Source organism: Phalacrocorax carbo, chromosome 1 (assembly GCF_963921805.1).
Source record: "Phalacrocorax carbo chromosome 1, bPhaCar2.1, whole genome shotgun sequence".
In the NCBI taxonomy this organism is placed as follows: Eukaryota; Metazoa; Chordata; class Aves; order Suliformes; family Phalacrocoracidae; genus Phalacrocorax; species Phalacrocorax carbo.
The window spans coordinates 143946979-143961522 of NC_087513.1; the positions used below are offsets into that span (position 1 = coordinate 143946979).

The 14544-nt window shown below is 36.5% G+C and overlaps 1 protein-coding gene across 6 annotated transcripts in view; it reads left to right on the plus strand.

Annotated features, from left to right (window-relative positions):
• HERC2 (HECT and RLD domain containing E3 ubiquitin protein ligase 2) overlaps positions 1 to 14544 on the plus strand; it is a 115336-nt gene that overhangs the window by 45181 nt on the left and 55611 nt on the right. For all 6 annotated transcript variants that reach the window (XM_064438268.1, XM_064438302.1, XM_064438286.1 and 3 more), the window contains exons 21-42: positions 470 to 654; positions 1021 to 1176; positions 1445 to 1630; positions 2771 to 2941; positions 3045 to 3148; positions 3271 to 3421; positions 4041 to 4255; positions 5159 to 5291; positions 5401 to 5528; positions 5639 to 5834; positions 6445 to 6581; positions 7068 to 7241; positions 7323 to 7459; positions 7543 to 7694; positions 8111 to 8302; positions 9145 to 9332; positions 9832 to 10024; positions 10627 to 10809; positions 11380 to 11564; positions 13109 to 13256; positions 13349 to 13545; positions 13789 to 14019. In XM_064438268.1, the coding sequence (XP_064294338.1) occupies positions 470 to 654; positions 1021 to 1176; positions 1445 to 1630; positions 2771 to 2941; positions 3045 to 3148; positions 3271 to 3421; positions 4041 to 4255; positions 5159 to 5291; positions 5401 to 5528; positions 5639 to 5834; positions 6445 to 6581; positions 7068 to 7241; positions 7323 to 7459; positions 7543 to 7694; positions 8111 to 8302; positions 9145 to 9332; positions 9832 to 10024; positions 10627 to 10809; positions 11380 to 11564; positions 13109 to 13256; positions 13349 to 13545; positions 13789 to 14019 (3742 nt within the window). The remainder of the gene's footprint in view (positions 1 to 469; positions 655 to 1020; positions 1177 to 1444; positions 1631 to 2770; positions 2942 to 3044; positions 3149 to 3270; positions 3422 to 4040; positions 4256 to 5158; positions 5292 to 5400; positions 5529 to 5638; positions 5835 to 6444; positions 6582 to 7067; positions 7242 to 7322; positions 7460 to 7542; positions 7695 to 8110; positions 8303 to 9144; positions 9333 to 9831; positions 10025 to 10626; positions 10810 to 11379; positions 11565 to 13108; positions 13257 to 13348; positions 13546 to 13788; positions 14020 to 14544) is intronic.

The following is a 14544-nucleotide window of genomic DNA, read 5'->3' on the forward strand; positions in this document are numbered from 1 at the left end:
CATGACCAGTAGGCTGCTGAGAACAAAGCTTCTTTGTCAGCTACAGCATTATTTAATATGTGGCAGTAAATAATTATGAGATTACTAAGAAATGTATTGTGCTTTTTCACTTAATTGTGATGATAACCATATAATTTGATCAGTACTGAGACTCTTTTGAAGTACATAGTGTCTTGACTTCCATTGCAGACTTTCAGATAAAATTGTCAGATTGTTTTTTGTAGTGAGTGATGACAAGAAATACAAAATTGATTTATTTTATGAATCTTGTTAAATGAAATGCTTCCACAAAAACCACTGACATTTTTGGGTACTGTGGTGCAAACAAGGAAACATCCAACAAAGAAACTTTGCATAGGTTTCTTACATATTTGTGTGAAAGTCTAGAAAAAGCTTAACCAGTGTTTCTGTGGACTGTCTTCACTATCAGCTCCCTTTAAGTACTTTATAATACTTTTATACCAATTAGGAACATCGCTTCACAGACGATAGCCAAACTTAAAGATGTTGCTCGTCGCATTTCTTCCTGCATGGACCATGAACATTACAGCAAAGAGAGATCTGCTTCTCTGGACCTGTTGCTCCGTTTTCAGCGTCTGCTTGTTAGTAAACTTTACCCAGGAGATTGTGTTGGGCAGGTCCCTAATACATACAGTAAGTTATTGTAAAAAAAAAAAAAAAAAAAAAAAAGCCTCACCTCCCTCAAGCATTTGTGTAATATCTCTTTTACAGGATAGCAGTTTCTAATTTTAATTTATCATCTTGTCTCATTTATCAGCCTAGTTGCTGAGTCTGTCTGAAAAGTGTTAGAATGTAGTGTCTTTAAATTGTTTTCTGTAAAGGAAAATTTCTCTTTGGAGGACAACAGGATCTAGATAATAAATTTTATAAACTTCTAAAAAGTTTTAAAAGTGGTTTCTTATTTCAGTGCTAATACTGAGTGCCTGCATTTCAGAAGAGTTTGGCAGCTTTTGAAATCTGTGTGATGGTTTTTCCTGTCCTCTTCCTCCTTTTATACAGGTCCTGACCTCTTAGGTGTCGGCTCTTTACTGAAGAAGTACACTGCTCTTCTGTGCACACACATTGGTGATATACTGCCTGTGGCAACCAGCATCGCTTCTGCTAGTCACAGGCACTTTGCAGAAGTATCTCATGTCGTGGATGGAGATTTAACAGGCAGGTTTTTTTTGCTGTCTTCCCTTCCTTCTCTTCCATGAAATTATAAAGCTATAATGTAATGTAGGTGTTCTTGAAAGATATAAATGACTAAAAAAGAGTCAGTTTCATCTTTTGGTTGATGGGAGAGAAGGAGGGCAAATTTTATGGAGAAGGCAAGAGCTTTGGACTACAGTAGTAGAAGACAGAATGCATTACTTGGTGATTTACTTCTGTGATGCTGTAAATGTAGGTCTTGGATTAAATCTGAATATCTTCTGTGTTTTAGGCATTCTTCTTCCAGAATTGGTTGTTTCTATAGTGCTACTCCTCAGTAAAAATGCTGGACTAATGCAGGAAGCTGGTGCTATCCCTCTGTTGGCTGGCTTGCTAGAACATCTAGACAGATTTGACCATTTAGCCCCTGGAAAGGAAAGGGATGACAATGAGGATTTAGCATGGCCAGGAATAATGGGTAGGTACTAGTAGCATTTGGACTATTTATTTAAGTTTTCATAAAGTAGCTAGTTCATGAACAGCCACCATTTTTATATACTCTCAGGTAGGGAATTCTGCTTTACAGTACAAACTTTTATTAACCAGTTCATATGGCAGTCATGGCAGCATTTATTTCTGTCAATAGATTCTTAAGGAAGTTATGCATAGAGGTAGGATTAAGCAGAGTACAAATGCAACTTTTTGAAGTAGTAGTTCTCATCATTTTGCATTTTGAGTGTGAAAAGTTGCAGTATAAACAAGAGTAATACATCTACACATTTTGTTACTAAATTCTATCTGTAACATAAAGGGAGAGTAATGTGAAAGCTTTGACATCAGGAATTTTTCTTTTTCCAGGGCACTTCATAATATGAGGTGTGTCTGGGGTGAAAAGAAAAGCAGAAAATGTGCATTTCTAACTGTGAGCATTTTACTAGTGGAGGGAGGAATGGAACATTGTTGGCATAACCCAAGAAAGCTAAAGCTCACACTGCTAGATAGCAGATTGTTGGGGAGAACAAAAACTATGTGAAAATTCAGTTACTGTTCTAATAGAGCAAACTGAGATGAAGGCACTTGTGTGCGATCATTACTCTGATGCTTCCTGCCTGGATGAAATTACCTTGAGTTTGAAATGGTTTACTGACATGTAGATTGGAAGAGTTCTAATGTGTATGTAACCTTTCTTCTGTTATTTAAAAAAAATGTGGATTTAGACTGAAATTAAATATACAGCCAATGCCTTGCAGGCAAGCATATAATACAACCGAATAATTTTGGGGTGGAACTGACTAGAGCAGTGCTTTGCCAGAACACTGGTTGTTCTGCTCCACCTCCAAACAAAACAGCGGTATAGATGAGCAGTGCTAGGTCTTTGACAGTGTGATATTGGAAACTTGTGCATAAAAGAATATAGCATACAGACAATTTTAATTGCATAATATGTTGACAGGGACATATTAATAGCCATTTTGACTTTTGAGCATGTCAAAAGACAAGCAGCCCTTACACAGAAGTGAAGAACTTGGTTAGGCAACTATGAAAAGAATTTTCAGAAAAAAAAATCTACTTTCTGTTTTTCTGTTGGTAAATTGTCTATTCTGTTTTATTCTTGTAGGTTCATTTTTTACTGGCCAGAGTAGCAGAAATAATGAGGAGGTGACACTTATACGTAAAGCTGATCTAGAGAACCACAACAAAGATGGAGGATTCTGGACAGTGATTGATGGGAAAGTGTATGATATAAAGGACTTCCAAACTCAGTCTTTAACTGGCAGTAGCATACTTGGTGAGAATCAGCATCTGAATTCAAGACACAAATTGCTTCTCTTTCAAAACTCGCTGGCGTGAACAGGTTTTTAGGTATACTGACTGCCTCTTTCTCTCATTAGCTCAGTTTGCAGGTGAGGACCCAGTTGTTGCTTTGGAAGCTGCTTTGCAATTTGAGGACACGCGGGAGTCAATGCATGCCTTCTGTGTTGGCCAGTATATGGAGGTAAAAATGTTACATATTAACCGATACACATTTTCTGAAGTAAAGTATTGCTTTGCTTTCAGAATTCTTATTCTAGCTCAGGAGCTCAGTTCTAGCTTTCAATTCCAATTTCTTTTGATTAGCCTGACCAGGAAGTGATTACAACACCAGATCTCAGTACTTTGTCGTCACCTCTAATAGACACAGAAAGGAATTTGGGTCTTCTCCTTGGACTGCACGCTTCCTACCTGGCAATGAGCACACCACTTTCTCCTCTGGAAATTGAATGTGCCAGTAAGCAGAACTTCATTTTGAGCTTAAATAAGTGATAAATACTTGTCAAAGAATGCAAGAAAAAGACATGGGCCAAATAAATTTACTGGAAATCTAGCACCTCTTTAGTTTTGCTGTCTTCTTCCTGTAATTAATTCTTAAAATTAATTGCCATACTCATCAAGGTCCTGTAATTTAGCAAGATTTAAATGGGTATTAGATAATTTAGAACAGTTGTATATTACAGATTTTGGATATTTAAGATAGACTATTGAAAGAGAAAGGATACTCTGTAGCACAGTTATCTCACTAATCTGTGTTCAGTTAAGGGTGCCTGGAGCATGTGGTGTTGGATTCTGTCTTGTTGGATAATCTTAATTTGGTGAATAGAGGGTATAATTCAATATTAATCACAGAAAAATTGCTAAGGCCCTGTTCTCTCTTTGACAGGTGATGGCTGCCCTGTTACTTAATTGTTTCTTAGTTGCAGAACCCTTTTCTCTTTTGTGAAATATTTCAGTAAATGGAAGAGCTGCTAAACCTTGTTTGAAGCTGTGTATGTGTTTTATTTGAGGGGGTTGTTGAGTCTTGATAGCTTAATCCTTCATCAGAATATATATCTGTGTTTTCTTTCTTTTAGAATGGTTGAAGTCATCTATCTTTTCTGGCGGCTTGCAAACTAGTCAGATTCATTACAGTTACAATGAGGAAAAAGATGAAGACCACTGCAGTTCACCTGGTAACACTACCCCAAATAAATCAAAACTATATACACATCGATTAACTTTGAGTGACCATTCACAACCTTTTCTACAAGCTATTGCAGATAATAATATTCAGGATCACACTGTGAAGGTAAGCTCTCAGTGGTTCTGTTAATAAAAAATATTGCTGAAGGGTGACACTGATGGCCTGAAACAGTTTTGTTGGTGAATATTCTCCAAAAGTTATAACAAAACAATGGAAAAAGTTATTTCAGAATTATTTTTTGTGAAAGGAGTGGTTGAGTACTACTAATGGATAAAATTTGCATATTTCACTTGATATCATAACAGTAGAGTGTTTTCTTTTGAATTTTTGAGTGGGAGAACTAAAAAATTTAAATGTATTCATACCAAAAAAATTAATAATGCATTACTTTCCATGTCAAGTTTTAGTAGTATAGACGGAGCCTGCTCACCTCCAGCTGAACTGAGATGGAGTTTTTTTGAAATGTATTTTGTGTGTCAGGTGCCTGTATGTCTTTGTCTTAAAGTCCCTTTTTACCTTGGAGCTCAGGTTTCACCTAGTTGAAATCGTGGATTTTATGAAGCCCCCTAAGATTTGCATTGATCACTGTCTTCTGTAATACTGTCAGATTTTCTAACCCTTTGAGTTCAACTGTTTTATTAGAAAAACCCCAAATAAGTCCTTAGGAGGATACGACAGCAATAAAGATGAGTCAGGAGAAGACAATTAAAAATCACATTATGTGACTTGGCTTTATCTCGGGAAGAGATAAAAGCAGTAGTAGCTTTGTTCCTTGAGCCGTGTTGCTCTACATACAAGAAGAACGATACAGGGTATTCTTTGTAGTGTGGAGTTATAATTGTTGTGTAGTAAATAGTGCATACTGTGTGGTGTATCTCACTTCCGAATGTTAGTTCCCATTGTGGAGGTTATTCAGTGTTATTTTAAATGCTGGCTGCAGTAATTTGGGTCCTTTCATTGTATTTAAAACCAAAGTTAAACAGAGGCTGTTGTGTGGGTTTTTTGCAGGACTTCCTGTGTCAAATAGAGAGATACTGTAAACAGTGTCACTTAACAACACCAATCACATTCCCTCCTGAACATCCTGTGGAAGAAGTAGGACGTTTGTTGTTATGCTGTCTTCTGAAGCATGAAGATTTGGGTAGGTAGGCTTGTGGTTTAGCTGTCACAGAATACATTTTGGACCAGTTTAAACTCTGCTATGGATGATTTTAGAAATGCATATTCAGAGATTGTCTTTTCCCATTAAGGTCACGTAGCACTGTCTCTTGTTCATCCTGGTACCCTTGGAGTTGACCAGGTAAAGCACAAAACCTTACCAAAATCTGTAGTGGATGTGTGTCGTGTTGTCTACCAAGCAAAATGCTCACTGATTAAGGTAAGCCTCTTATCTGCTGAAGTTTAGATTATTTTTGACTTGAAGTGTTTTTATTAGAAGTTATATATTGATCATTAAACAGTAACCTAATCTTTCAATGCCTTTTCTAGACTCATCAAGAACAAGGACGTTCTTACAAGGAAGTTTGTGCTCCTGTCATTGAACGTTTGAGATTCTTATTCAATGAATTACGTCCTGCAGTTTGCAATGATCTCTCTATAATGTCTAAATTTAAACTTCTGAGTTCCTTGCCCCGATGGCGGAGGGTAGCCCAGAAAATAATCAGAGAAAAAAGGAAAAAAAGAGGTAAGGCAACGTTAATGTTGCATTTTCTTCGCAAAAATGAAAATCAATCTCATTCAAAGGTTTTCTGCCCCTATATTTGAGGCTTTTATTAGCTAAAGCATTGAAGCCATTTGCTTTCTGCTGCATTTTCATGAAGTTTTCTAAAGCAATGGTTACATGTTGTTTACTGCAGCAAAGACCAGGCAGACAGGAGAGTCAAATTTAGGTGAGGCCTGCTTCTTTGTGTTCCAGCATATTAAAAATGATCCATTAACATCAGTCCCTCTGAATTGGTTTTAATAAAGTTTAACTAGAAGTGGCACCTTACTAAAAATCATGTTTTATTAAAGCAGTGTACTCAGAACTGTTTAACTGGAAATAAATTAATGTGGTGAACAATTTTGAAGTGCTTTTGAAGTTGGTCTTCAAAGATAAAAGCATGTTGCAGATATTACCAAAGCTAATTTGATAATAGTTGGACATAGATTTCACTAACAGTACATTTGCATTTTATTACAGGCAGATCTTAAGCATTCTGTATGCTTTGGTTATCATGCCAACTTAAAAATGTGACACCACAAAATGTTATCAGATTACATAAAATAATATTTTTTTTTTTCTTTGTTTCTAGCACCAAAAAAATCCGAGTCTGCTGATGTGGAAGAATCTAAAATTGGAAACGAAGAGAGTGATTTAGAAGAATCCTGTGTGGTACCTCACAGCCCTGTACCTATAGATAAAAAGCCCATACCAATCAAATCACCCAAGGTAAGATATCAGATTTTAAATCAACCTTGTGAATAAAAATAACGAGGAAAAAATACTAGCTAAAGCCTGATTGCTATAACTTGACATTTAATATACTGATAATAGTGTTTGGGGTATATAATTAAGTATGGCCCATTGTTTTAGTGAAACGTGGAGTAATTCTTAAAAACAAGGTTGTGTACTGCATGTTTAGAATACATGAAGATACTTTGTCTAATTTTTAGATTACTGATAATCTTAGAAGTGTTCATGAAATGAAAGGTTGTGATGGGTTACTTCCTCTTTTTTAATATTAAGGCATTTGAAATTTTATGTAGCAATTGTAAACAAGAGGAGTTGCAAATAATACTAAGCCCTTTCCTGGCTTTGAAGAAGTTTCCATTTTTTTGTACTCCTGGTATTTTAAATTTGGACATGGCTTTACATGAAAATTTACATTTTCAGTAATTTAAAATTTGTTTTAACATGCTACCTTCTGTTTTGCAGGATAAGTGGCAGCCGCTTTTGAGTACAGTTACAGGTGTCCACAAATACAAGTGGCTTAAGCAAAATGTCCAAGGCTTGTATCCACAGTCTGCCCTCCTTAACACCATTGTTGAATTTGCACTTAAAGAAGAGCCGGTGGATGTAGAAAAAATGAGAAAATGTTTGCTGAAACAGGTAAAATGGATGAAAATGGGTTTGCATATATTAGCAGTTTTCAGAAGTATGGCACTTTTGTATTTTTTTTCTCATTTGCAGTTGGAAAGAGCAGAAGTTCGTCTGGAGGGAATAGATACTATTCTGAAATTGGCAGCAAAAAATTTTTTGCTCCCGTCTGTGCAGTATGCTATGTTCTGTGGATGGCAGAGGCTTATTCCAGAAGGAGCAAATATAGGGTAAAACTTTTTGTTGTTTTTCCTTTCACAATTCTTCAGTAACAAAAACAAATACTAATTTCTGTTGTTGTTTTTCTGTGAAGGGAACCTCTTACCGACTGTTTGAAGGACGTTGATCTGATCCCACCATTTAACAGAATGCTGCTAGAAGTAACTTTTGGAAAGTTGTATGCATGGGCTATTCAGAATGTCCGGAACATCTTGCTAGATGCTACTGCAAAATTTAAAGAACTAGGTGAATCTCATTTTGTTGCTGTTGGCTTGGGATAAAACTGTTTTAAATGAATATTGTTGCATATTTTGAAGTTCCCAGTAATTGGGATCCTAAAACCAGTTCCCTCTGAGCTCAGAAATACTTTGACTTTCTGTCCATTCACGTGATATTCCACCCCACCTTGTTCCCCCTTAACTCACTTTTTGGTGTTTAAGGGAATGTTGCTGGTGTCCCAGCACCACGTCTTTGATTACTCATTAGTAACATTTTACCATTAAAGTCTAAATTATAAAAAGTTTCTTGGAACTTCACCGTGTAAATTCTTAAAGCCAAGCAAGGAATAAAAATATTTTAAACCATCAAACAAATCTATAACCTGTTTTATTGCAGCTTCCAAATATCAACTGACTTTGCGATTTGTATTTCTTTTGAATTAGGTGTACAGCCTGTTCCTCTACAAACAATTACTAATGAGAATCCAGCAGGACCAAGTCTAGGGACTATTCCACAAGCACGTTTTCTGTTGGTCATGCTCAACATGTTGACGCTGCAACATGGTGCTAATACCTTGAGCCTCCTCCTTAATTCTGGCATGCTGGCATTGACGCAAACAACGCTGCGGCTGATAGGTATGAGATCTTCTGGGCTTCTCGTTTGTAAGAAAGCATGTGTTTTATAAATCTCCTGTATGTTTTACTTGCTGGTGTACCTCAAGTGCAGAGTGACTTTGCTGCTTAAAGATAGTAGTTAATGCTATTCACCTTTACCCCCAGTACAAAACCAACATCTGTACGCACGATTGAAAAGGAAGTTAGTTTGACTTCAGCCTTTATTCATCCATGATTTTTCTCCTAAGCCTTTGCTCTGGCAATCCTTCACTAGAATTTAGGAGTGATAGTGTAGTCTTGGTGGAAAAATAACAAATAAACTAAAAATGGAAATTTTAAAGTACTAAAAACTGCCTACTCCCTACTAATTCGTTTTCATTTTTTTTTCTACCCAGTCTGCATATTTAAGCTGGGAGCTTCCTTTGTTTGTTGGGTTCCAAGAAATTCTGGTGTGTTTCTTGCCATGATTCAACTTCTGCTTTTTCTTTCTTTGTTTTCTTAAATAATAGCAAATAGTTGTTCTTGTAACTTGTACTTATCTGGAGTTCTCATAAAAAGTGTTTTTTGTTTTTTTTTTTTTTTTTAAAAATCTGTTAGTAGAACCATTTAACTACTGGACTCATCACTAAAATGTCCCTAGATTTTTTTTGTCATTTATTTTTGTTCAAAATTAAGTGCTTAAAGCCCTGTGTGTTCAAAACCATTGTATCCTAGTTTCCTAAAAGCTCATCTGACTGTATCGCCTATTAGGTCAGCTTTCCTATTTGTTACTGCTTTTATATTGCAAATCTTATGTGCCTTAAAGTTTAAGTGTGACAAAGGTACATATTTTTAAATTTTTTGCATGTTTTTTTCCTCTTCAGGACCTAGTTCTGACAACATTGAAGAAGATATGATTGCCTCTTCTCGTGGAGCTTCTGCCACAGTTCTAGAAGAGTCAAGAAAGGAAGCTACACCTGTTCAGCTCCCTGTTTCTGGACCAGAGCTGGCAGCCATGATGAAAATTGGTACCAGAGTAGTGAGAGGGGTAGACTGGAAATGGGGTGATCAGGTACAACTTCTTTCATACAGGTTTGGGTGTATTAAAATTCTAAAGTCTCTATTCAGTGGACTGTTTGTATTTATATTCAAACTTTAAAGGTCACTTTACATTTCAAAGACTTGGAGAATTAACATAAAATATAATTATTTGTTTAACTTCATTTTTGGAGATGAAAATTCTTTTTAGTGAGACTGTCCTAATGCGAGTTTGAACAGGAAACTGAATCACTTGTTTGCTACAATATTATATGCTTCCATCTAGGTGTGTATGGCACTTACGTAGTGCAGAGTAAAACAGATCAGAGTGTTGCTGCAGTTTACTGGGGTGATTTCTTTTGAATATTGTGAAATGCTTTCCAGCTTTGTGCTGGATTTTGAAACATTATTGAATGTTTACTACCTCACCATTAAGTTAGCAGCAAAAAAGAGCAACTGCATTATTGTTTTATGAACTTTGGATATGAATTAGTGTTGTTGATTGTGTAATCTGAGCCTCTCTGTTCTGTCAGGATGGACCCCCTCCAGGTTTGGGTCGTGTGATTGGAGAATTGGGAGAAGATGGCTGGATTAGAGTGCAGTGGGACACCGGAAGTACAAATTCTTACAGAATGGGGAAGGAGGGAAAATACGATCTCAAACTAGCTGAGCCACTGCCGGCAACGCAGCCTGCAACAGAGGATTCAGACACTGAGGATGATTCTGGTAAAAAAGCAATTTTTATTATTATAAAAGTGGGGGCATGGCTTTAGTTGAATTCCAAATTTGGTATCTTGTAATATGAAAAGGCTTCTTTCACAGGAGAAAATGCTTCATCAAAGAAGATTAATTTAGTGTGTGTACATTTCTGACCAGAATCTCTAAGATAGCTTTACTCTGAGAAAGAGGATAGAAGGATGGTATCACATTTGTTGCATGTTCATGGGCCAAAGAAAACAGTATGATCCAACTGAAATAATTTCAGTTACAGATACCAGGAGGTATACGTTTCAACATATGTTAATGCTATTCTAAAGTGTGTTTTTTATATGGCCTAATTATACATGTAGTCACACTGCTTCATATTCTTGGTACTGCACTTGGAATTTAAGTTGTGTACTGCTAGAGAATATCTTGAAAATATCTGCACAAAATATCTGGTTTATATTTTGCTCTTGCAGTTGGAAATTAGGAATCATCTTCATGTGAAATTATCTTACAGAAAATATTTAAAACAAATTGCTCACACTTTGTTTGTTTCAGAACTCTTCATGAAGTAGATGAACTCAACATTAATGTATTCCTTTGCCTTTTGTGTCTCCCTTCAGAAGGAGAACAAGTTGAAAGGAATCTCCACCCTACTTCCATGATGCTGACAAGTACTGTGAACCTGTTGCAGACACTGTGCCTCTCTGCTGGCGTCCACGCTGAAGTCATGCAAAGTGATGCTACTAGGACTTTGTGTGGTCTACTCCGTATGCTTGTGGAGAGTGGAACAATAGATAAATCAGGTATATTATATAGAAACAGTCTGATTCAGCTATGTAGTTCTGTTTTGTGCTCTGTTGTCTTGTAACTTTGTAAATCTTTTGTTACTAGTTTTTAAGCCTTTAAGGCCAAAGGCTAGAAAATGCATTTTCTGGGCTTTTAAAATCTTAATTGTTAGCAAAAGCAATGTAAGTCATCTTGAGCATTCTTAGAACATAAGCAGTAAAAGCGGGAGAAATGCGTAAGATGTGGAGCATCAGGGTGTGTATGGTTGTCTTAGACAATGCATTTCTTAGCAGTCTTTTTCTCTTTGGGGAGAACAGTATGACTGAGTAAGTTATATCAATTTCCATAGCTGCTTTGTAATTTCAGAACCTGTTAACTACTTTGAAATGAGGAAATGGTATGAGAATTGTTTTAAAGGCATATTTAATAAAATTAATTACAGGCTTTAGAATTGAAGTTAATAGTCTTATAAAGACAGTAGAGTAGCTCAGTGTTGTTTTGTCCAAAAAAGCCCCACGTAGTATGTAGAGAATTACATAGCTGGCGGAAAAGTCAACTGTTATATGTATATATCTTTTTGTTTTTAGCTTCCTTGCCAAATAAATTAGTTTATAAAGAACAGCATAGGAGTTGGTGCACGTTGGGATTCATTCGAAGTATAGCACTCATGCCTCAGATGTGCAGCACTCTTAGTACATCTCAGTGGATAACTTTGCTAATGAAAATTGTTGAGGGGCATGAATCTTTCACTGCTGCTTCACTACAGAGACAGGTAATGTGTGTATTTCCAAATTACTTTGATAGGCAATGAATTTAATAGACGTTAGTTCTCTTAAAAAAAATTTGTTTTTTAAAAAACAGATGGGAAATGTCCTTAAATCAGTTTTTAATTAATTGGAAAAAACATACCATGTCTTCTTATACTTAAGATTCATTGTTTTGAATATACATCTGTAAGTATTTGAGCCTTCAGGGCACTACAGACTCCCTTGTTCTATTGAAAGCCTGAAAGTTTTTTACAGATGAGAGGCCAAAAGAGTGTTCCAGAAATGTATTCCAGAAACTCCTATATAACGATTCCTAGAAGTTGAATAAAGAAAAGAATAACAAAAAGATGGTTAGGAAAAATGTGCAATTTCAGTTTAGGTTATCAAATTGCGTATTATCTACTGTCCCTCCTTCCATAGTAAACTTGTTGTTATTATTTTAATTACAGTCTCTCTTAAGAAGCTACATCTTTTCATCTTATTTTGGTATTGTATTTCCCTTGTCTCCTTTCCCCTTTTTTCTTCTTTTCTTTTTTTCTTTTTTTTTCGTTTCTTTTTCCTCAGCATCTTGTACTGCCTTTTTCATGAGATTGAAAAGCGACCTTATGGAATAACTCTTCCAAGTTTTAAGGCTCGGGGATTAAAAGATCATCTTAATCTTTTCCTTGATAAGGCATCAGCACTTTTTTTAATTAAAGCCTTGTATCATAGAGGCCTGTGCATTTTTGATTGATCTTCCAGCAAATTCTTGCCAGTATTTTTAATATGATGAGATTTCTGTCATCATCCTGGACTTTAATGCATTAGAGTTAGCTGTGCTGGTTCAGGGAATACTCGAGAAGTGAGCATTCCTCACGTACCAGTGGCTAACTTAGTAACAAGAAAAAGATGAGACCTTGAAGTTTTAGAAAGACATGTTACTGACAGAGGTTTGCAAGGAAAGAGATCTCTTCACTGTTACTGGTCACTTGTATTGGTCTTCTGGGTAGAAGATGAAGCAGCTCAAAACCTGAAATACTCCTGGTTGGAACATGCAACCCCACCTGCTCTTTGTTACTGCAGTGCTGTGCCTTCATGTGTTCCATGCCAGTCCTACATAATGTTTAGAGATGCCAGGCTGTTTCTTCTGTACTGTGTTGGAGGCCCTAGCTTCACAGTAACTACTTTTGGGTGCCACTGTGGTTGCTTTTTGCCTTCTTGTATTATTCAGCTTAATATCTTGTGATTTTTATTTATCATACCTTCATTGGAGAACACTTGGAAACTTTCATTCTGAAATAGATCTTAGTACAAAGTTCTGGGTCTGGAATCTGAGCAAACCTTCTCATTCTGTATTCCTATTTTTCCTATGTGTTTTAGTCATTTACATTGTTTTCCAGTGTGTGTTTGTCTCATGTCCTGAGTATTGAAGAGGTTGGCTTCACTAATATAATGTGCCAATGAAGGCTAACTTTTAAAATGCCTTTCTTCTGTACTTAATATGTTTGAGAATTCCTTTTAATATTTGGTGACTTGGAATGAACTAACACTGATCATGTTTTCTTTGTAGATCCTTGCTGTACATTTGTTGAAAGCAGTACTTCCATCTTGGGATAAAAATGAAAGGTCAAGAGACATGAAATTTCTTGTGGAAAAACTATTTGGATTTTTAGGCAGCCTGCTTAGTACTTGTTCTTCAGATATCCCACTACTCAGAGGTAGAGGAATTTTCCCTCAGTGGCTTATTTTTATGTATAGAAAATCTGTGTGTTAAATTGATAACTGCTGTGCTATTGCTTTGTCTTTCCAGAATCTACTCTGAGAAGGAGAAAGGCCAGGCCCCAAGCATCTCTAACTGCCACTCACAGTAGTACTTTAGCAGAAGAGATAGTGGCACTGCTGAGGACGCTCCATTCGCTCAGCCAGTGGAATGGACTCATAAACAAGTACATCAACTCTCAGCTAACCTCCATCACCCACATCTTTGCAGGAAAACAGTCAGAAGGGGTAGTTTCCACGTTTTAAAATAAGCTCATTTTTATAGCAATATTTATTTCAAAATTATAAATAGTAAATGTTTGTAAACAATATTAAGCTTAATTTTGAAACCATTTTTCTGTTTTGTATTTTTATATATATATTTGTGTTGTAATTTTAAAATTGAAGTACGTGTGATTAACTTTGTATTTTTAAAGCAGATGGAACTATGTATGTGTTCTCCCTACAGTTAATGTTCTTGTTCTTTGTTAGGCTCTGTTGGATGACTACTTTCCTGATGCTGAGAATCCAGAGGTGGGAGGCCTAATGGCAGTGTTAGCGGTGATTGGTGGCATAGACAGTCGTTTGAGACTGGGTGGACAAGTCATTCATGACGAATTTGGAGAAGGCACAGTGACACGCATCACCCCAAAAGGGAAAATCACTGTACAGTTCTATGACATGCGAACATGTAGAGTGTGCCCTTTGAATCAACTAAAACCAGTAAGTTTGTTTTATTGAGGCCTTAATGCAGGGAAGAGTATGGTTAAGGGCTCTGATAAGGTGCAGAGAAAATATGTTCTTCATTGGATAAATACATTGACATTCAACACATACAGTGCTCTGAATGCAAACATAAGATGGTACTTGTGAACCTCTACAGGGCCTTTAATGCCCACCCTCATTTGCTGAGGAGGTGAAAGGGTTTGAGCTGAAGTCCTTTCACTTGAGGTAAAATCCCAAGTCATGATGATGTGGTTCTTAGCTCTTACATGAGAGGAGCGTATTTATTTGTATTTAACTTCATTTGCTAACTAATGTAGAAACTCTTGGGTGTTTTCATTTGAATCTTAATCTCAAGGTGGTTAACATGGCTTTAGTGAAAGCACAGTCAAAGTGCCTGGTCTGCAGTTCTTCCTTGCTCTGACTCTGTCTTGCTTTTTCGCCAAGTAGACCTGCAATTATATGGTACAAGTACAGGCTTAGGAACTATGTAGGGAATGGAAATCCTCTCCAGTTCCTGGTCAA